This window comes from Nannobrachium achirus (genome assembly GCF_963921795.1).
Source record: "Nannobrachium achirus genome assembly, chromosome: 2".
Lineage (NCBI taxonomy): Eukaryota > Metazoa > Chordata > Actinopteri > Myctophiformes > Myctophidae > Nannobrachium > Nannobrachium achirus.
This window is the reverse complement of record NC_137811.1, coordinates 32,783,609-32,790,871: the sequence shown is the minus strand read 5'-3', so window position 1 is coordinate 32,790,871 and position 7,263 is coordinate 32,783,609. Positions and strand designations below refer to the sequence as shown.

Below are 7,263 nucleotides of genomic sequence, written 5' to 3'. Positions count from 1 at the left end.
CTAAGGTTTGGGGTTAGGTTTGCTTTATTGCATCTACTACTTTATATATGTTCATATGGCCTATACTGGTGATAAAGAAAGTACATGAATCGTGATAGCCTTGCATTTATGTAGCCTATAACTAATGGTAGATACTATCTATCTATCTATCTGTCTGTCTATCTATCTATCTATCTATCTGTCTGTCTGTCTGTCTGTCTGTCTGTCTGTCTGTCTAAGTACACCATCATAAAAATAAACTTTAGAGTAGGCCTACACTGAGTCACTGACTACACTCGTGTGAACTGTGAAATGAGCAATTTGTATTTTTGAAGGCGAATGGACCAAATGGTGAACATATACATGTGGGTATTGGGTGGGGTGGGTGAATATTAATATGCCTACTTCAAATCTTAGATATATTTCACGTAGTTGTGAGCTACTGTCAAATAAACAGCCTGTGGGATTGCATCGGTTTCACACCGCCACACGAAACATAAATATTATGATCAGAGAGGACATGATCCACACAATAACAGTAACATCACCCCCCCCGTGCCCAGTAATAATGGTACAGTCCGATCGCCGCGCGCCGCCCGCTGCCGCTCGCCCGAAAAACAGCCGACCTACAAGATCACACCCCGCCACTCCTGCGGCTTGGTGTGAGCTTGGAGATCGGCTATTTTCGGTCGCGCGGCCACAACGCGCGGCGACGATGCAGGCGTTTTAGCATCAGCTGTGTGTGAGTTCATCCAGTCAGTCAGTCCACCGTCACTCCTCCCCCACGATTCCCCAAATTCCCTCTCACACCATTCTCTCCGACTTCTTTCAGGAATTGACGCAACTACGGGCGTTTTCCCCCACTAGTACCGGTTGATTTAATTGTCTTTTGGGGGGAGAGTAATTTTTTTTTAAATTTATTATCGATCTTTTGATAGACGTCCACGCTGTGTGACAGTACGGTGGTGGTGGTGCGTTTTGGAGCACATAGCAGGTCAGTGCGGAGCGGAGGGAGCGAGAAGTTTTGCCCTCTCTCCTGCCTGAGGAATGAGAGGACTGTCGGTCACTAGGAGAGGACGAGCCCAGTAGAACCACCGCATGACTGAATGAGACACAATGGAAAGCAATAATAACAATATGGACATTATCGGTACTGATGTGGAAGACAAGGCTGGAGGAATCGAAGCAACACGTAAGTCTTTTGGAATGATTTAACCAGTAGTTGAAGAAGACGTCGTTTTTTTTACAAGTTGAGTTATTGTTTGAGTCGCTGCATTGTTGGTGTTTGTGTTTATGACTGCTTTTTATTTCTGTAAAACATAAATGCAACAATTCTGTGGAGGGGTTTTCAGAATCAATGTGTTTGCCAAGTGTTTGTAGGCTACATAATATATTACCATTCAAGCAATGTATTATTAAAAGCGTTGATCTATGTGTTTGAGTTTTGCCTCAAAACACGAATATCATTGAAAAGGTGCGATTGTTCCATGGAAGCAGACTCGTAGACGTTCATCATACCAGATGTTGTCCATAAGCTCTTTTCATCACCCACACCCACTAGGTCAGATTTTAATCCACATGACAAAGACGACTTGTCAATATGTGCAGCTTTCGCATGACAATGCTATTGACAATTACGGTCCTACTGCGTTATAAGTTAATTGATTACTGCCTATTTTGTTGCCTGTTAATACACGGTTCTCAGCCGTGTCGCCCCCAGGAGAATAATTCACTGAACCATTAAGGATGGTGATAAAGCACACAGCTCTAGGTGAGGTAATCTGATTGATCCCATCCCCCCTCATCATGGTTAACCTATGATGACTAACGTTATGCGTTAATTCACTCCAGCGGTCTTCCCGGACTGTACTGTAGCGGCAGCCTACATGCGTCGAACAACGAGTGATGCATGACATGCATTGCATCCTCTGCCCAACCTGTTTTCCAAATGCATGGACAGATTTTCCTTTCCACAGGTGCTATTGGCTTCTCGAAACTGGTGCAGAGATGCACCAGTGAGTGACACCAGAGGCTCGCAACGGGGCATCAAGCGAAATTTACATTGACATCGATTGTTTACTCTGTCTGGATGGAAGTATTTGTGAAAACTGTGTGATCATAGGATCTTGAAACACAAGGATAATTTCAAGCCTGCATTGCTCATTGAAATCCATGATTATTTTGTAGAGATAGTCTCCATAGGAGAAAAGGGAATTATCTATCTATCTATCTATCTATCTATCTATCTATCTATCTATCAATAATTCTTTTGTAGAAATTGTCTCCATCTACCGAATAATATGATTGTATGAGGGGGGTCCCCAGCTAAATGATAGTTGGGAACCAAATGGACCCTTATGGATATGTAACTAAAGAGTGTACAAATGGACCCTATATGGTTCCATTTATACACTCTGCGTTAAATTAACATTGATTTTACAATATGGATTGGGGTCTCAGAGATAGAAATGCCATTAAATGCGGGTCCGCAGCCTAATGCATGTTCCTCTAGAGACACAAACATCTTCTCTTATGGGGGTCCTTGGCATATATTTTCAAATGGTGGTCTGCGGGCTAGTGTCAATTTGGGGGTCTGGACCTTGACATGAAAAAGTTTGAGAAGCACTGCTAGTAGACAGACATCATGTTTGAACACCTATGCCTCACCAGTGCCACCATTGTGCATTGATACACTGTCCGGTTCTGGAAATAGAAGGACGTCAAACGGACACACACAATGTGATCGCCTCTTGGGGACAACAGAAAACTTCCTTCCTGCTGACAGGGGGTTTAGGGGTGGGCTGTTGGCTCTGTGTCAAAAGGAATGGACAACAGAGCTCCTCCCTAGTCATGGGAACATTGTCCAGTGAGACTGAAGATGTGTACTGTACTGTATGAAGCAGCCGTGTACTGTACATCGTCATGGGTCCAGGAGGGACTGTCATCAATCTCATGGTCTATGACTCATGACAGAAGCACTATTATAAGGAATCTTGTTTTTCTTGAGTGAAGTTATGTCTGTCACTCGGATGTTTCTACAGCTGACTGTGATGACTCAAGGTAACCATGTGCTAAAAATGAACAAAAGAGACTATTTTGCAACCACAAACTCGAGAAGGGATAGGTGCCGCCATCGATCTCTGTTGCATAACATGTACGAGTTGAGTGACATATTTGTCTATGTTGATGTCACTGTGCCCATTACATCACTTACATTCTTTTCTTTACTGTATGTCTCTCTTAGTTACAGAAAGGAATAAGGAAGTCCTCCTGTGAAAGCTTTAATAGCTTAGATAAAATAACGTATTTTCCCCGTCTTGTTTCCCCTGAGAGTTTTATTACCCCATGATGTGTCCCTCCTAGCCGACCATGTCTGCTGAAATACTAGCTCCTTTCGGAACCACTCACTCCACGGCTATGCCGCTCCGAGATGTGGTTCCTAGTCACTCCATGCCCAAATGAGGCGTCGCCGGGGGTAGTTCGCCAACTTCGCCAGGTTTTCAACCGCTCTTACCGTCACCAAGCGTTGTATCCAAAAAGCAAATACTTTTTTAGCGGAAAGGGTAATCCAAGCATTGTGTTGAAACAATACTTTAAAAACACTCACTTTGTCAGCCCGGTCTGTGTTTTCCCAGTGAAATGTTACGGAAGCAACCATGTGACTCGCCATTAATCTCAAGCGAGAAATGGGAGTGTGTCGCGAGATTTCCCTGCGAGAAATGGCAACAGGCTGACAAAAAACACAGACTGGGCTGACAAAGTGAGCGTTTTTAAAATATTGCTTCAACAAATCGCTTGGATTACCCCCGCCGCTAAAAAAAGTAGAGATGCAAGAGACGGGTATGTGACCATTTATTTTTGGATACAACGCTTGGTGACGGTAAGAACGGTTGAAAACCTGGCGAACTACCCCCGGCGACGCCTCATTTGGGCATGGAGTGACTAGGAACCACATCTCGGAGCGGCATAGCCGTGGAGTGAGTGGTTCCGAAAGGAGCTACTGAAATACATACAAGTTTGAGATGTAAGGTAGATATGACTGTCAATAATAGTCATTATTATATGCCTCCCAAATCCACACCGTATTTATTTGCCTTACCTGTTAGGCCGAGGAAGCAGTCCAGATTGAATCCAGGTTTACAGGTGTAAATCAGTGGGTGAAATACGTATTTTTGTGCAAGCTCAATTTAGTCGTTTTCAAGAAGTATATAAAATGCAGAAAGAGGGGGAGAGCAAGGAGAAAATCGGAAAACGAAAAATCCAAGAGATCTACAGTATCTATCTCCTTATCCATCTCATCGTCAGTTTTTGCGTCTGGACTCCTCTGGAGACTCCTGTCCAGGAGACTTGGCTACACTGCATAAAAAAGCATTAGGTATGAACCTGAGATAAGACAAAGTGCAAAGAGAGGCAACGCATTTGTAGCAGCAGCAGGTGTACATTAGGCTAGATAGACATGGCAGCACAGCGTTAAGTCCATATGAGAAGGTAGTCCACATATAAGGCAGAAACTTAACAGGTAAAAAGCTGATTGTAATTCTTTCGGGGGCGGACAATGGAGTTGTTGGTGAGTCTACAGAAGGCAGCACACGTCATGAAGTTGTGGAGTCAATCAGTTAATTAGTCTGTCACAGTACAAATGTGATTACTTCATAGAACACAACAAGCTCTGTTGGCTTACATTAGCAAGATAATCGACCAAATACAAAGTGTCACTTAGAGTAACTGACAGCAACGTTAGCTGGCTACAACATTTGTATGCAGTGGCCATCGGTATGATCTGACATGGCTAGCTAACCTAAACATATTTGTATCTTTTCCTATGGTTTACTTAAAGATGTATTAATTAGGAGAAAAAAATGCTTTGGTAATGAAGCTAGTGATTGGGAGCTGCATGTCTTACTGAAATTGGAAGTCAGAATTGAGGTTAAAGACGAATATGTTCTCTATATAGCTTGAGGAACTGAATATATAACGGCGCCACTTCTCCATTGAACTCAGTGGCCACCATGTGTGGTGTTCCTGACCGTTCTCAATTGCAAACAAGGGCAGCCATGCTTTGCTGTCGCATTGTGAACTAAACATGCACAGGAAGAAAGTCTATGATATCACAACGAGTCGACGACAGTGTAGCCATCAGACTTCTACCCAGAGAGACAGAACAGACCCCCAGAACCCTAGAGATAGGACATAACCCCGGACCCCCTAGAGAGTAGACCGGACATACTGACAGACCCCTGCCAGGCCTCGTCCTTTCCCTTCTCCCACATCCTTCTCATCTTTTTCACCACTACCTTGCATAGCATATGGGTGTTTGATTTATCTTTTAAAGATATTTATGGGGGGCTTTTGTGTCTTTTTATTGATTGAACACAGAAGAGAGACAGGAGGGGGAAAGAGACGGAGTGACATGCAGGAAAGGTAGTCAGGCTCGGGAATTGAAGCGTGACAGCTAAATTACTTAAAAAAGAAAGAAAAAAAAACAATCCCCATCATTTTTTTCTTCATTTCAAAACACTTGGAAGTACCTCACCTGTACTTCTCTGTGGCGCACACAGAGCTACAAGACAGTTTGGTTGGATCTGTCCTTGTCGAACCAGAGGCCCTTAGAGAGTTTATCTGTTCTGTAGAAAGTCTGGCTGGGCATTGTGGAATTCTGCCCCGTCAGGACTTTTGAAGAACATTTTCTAATCCTCCCTTTCTTTAAATTTGCATTCAGGCATTCTCTCCTCTCTGAGCTTTCCGTTCCGCTACTCATCCTGTGTGTGTCCTTGCTGTCGGGACTCTACTCTTTCATCTAATCTAATCTGCTCTGTTAAACCTGAGAATCTGAGACCTCTCGGATAAATAAAGTATCAGTTTTGCCTGGATGGATGGATGGATGGCCATTTTTATGTCAACTTGTCTCTTAAGTAAAATATAGTTGGTAAAGTAAGCTGTCTAAAATGATGGAGTAAGAATTGACCAATGAAATGGAACACATTGGCTATAGGGTACACCGTGCAACGAACAATTTGTACACTACTACACTCAGAGTTAAATTCTCACCACAGACCTTGCTGTATAGGCCATCCCCGCCTCAAGAACTTTTCAGGGTGACTTGAACAGGATGATTTACCACTGTGAATGTGACAGGTGACTGGTTAATGTGACAGTTGGTGAGGTAGGCCTACAGTGTGTTTAAACATGGATGGGTTTGGTCCATACACATTGTCTTGTGTAAATGTCACTTGACTCCGTCTTGACTCCGTCTTCAGTGTTTCATTAACCTCTCGTTGTTCGATGAATATCATAGCGGGAGCGTTTCGCTGTTTCTATGTGTCATCTTTTCGACACCCAAACCTAACCCGTACCCTAACCCTAACCTCCGTGGGGTGAGCTAACCCTCCCGACGCTCCGTTGTCGGATGATGGTCGTTCGAAAGAGCGAGATTTCCCCATTGTAGCGACAGAATTATTACCTGACTGTTAATGCTTAATGGCGTTGTTACATAAAGTGTTACCTAAAGTGTTAATCAGTAGCCTATATCTATTAAAGTCATTAGGCCTATATTGAAATGCAAGCTTGGGCTATGTGGCTGTAAGTAGCATTACATCTGTAGTTATGGATCCATAATTATTTTCTTTATGCTGTTATCATGCCCTGATGCTAAGTGTCTTCAGTAGCCACGACAAGCTGCTTCACCCTGGCCTGTGCAGGCATAGACACATTGAGCACAAAGAGCTTAAGCAGACTGACAGGTCGTCTTCTATTTTGTAACACAGGGAGAACCCACCAGCCCCGGCTGCCAAGCGTGCGGTGAATAGGATCAGCCTGCTACTCTTGAGCCCCTGGAGCTCTCACATAATTGGGGAAAATGTGCACTAGTGTCCCCCTTTTTTCGAAACAAAGTTGCATAGTGTCTTTACAAATTGGTAGTGGGCAGAAACTCAGGGTCCTCCAAGATCATTTGGCTGATTAGAGGCACAGTTGTCTACTCGGCAGTAGAAAACACTGTTTTGTGCTGGATTTATTATTATGAGTATTATGTAAAGATGAAGCATCTATGTTTTAAATCGAGGCTTATCATGTTTAGCATGAAATATACTTGAATGGTTTGCCACTTTCAAATTACCTTTGAAGAGAATAAAATGCTCAGGAGGAGTCGACATATAAACCTCATCCTTCACTGTTCACTGTTAGGGAATACTGGAAATGTGTGATATAATGTGTGACGTAATAATTCTTCCGTTATTGAATCTGTGAAACCATATCCATGTTGCACATATACAGTATGCCTTACTG

The 7,263-nt window shown here is 43.3% G+C and overlaps 1 protein-coding gene across 4 annotated transcripts in view; it reads left to right on the top strand.

The window, feature by feature from the left end:
• Window positions 1-767: 767 nt before the first annotated feature.
• The window catches only part of map7d1a (MAP7 domain containing 1a), a 66,986-nt gene continuing 60,490 nt past the window's right edge, over window positions 768-7,263 (top strand). For all 4 annotated transcript variants that reach the window (XM_080737370.1, XM_080737368.1, XM_080737369.1 and 1 more), the window contains exon 1: window positions 768-1,171. In XM_080737370.1, the coding sequence (XP_080593496.1) occupies window positions 1,096-1,171 (76 nt within the window). In that variant the 5' untranslated portion in view covers window positions 768-1,095. The remainder of the gene's footprint in view (window positions 1,172-7,263) is intronic.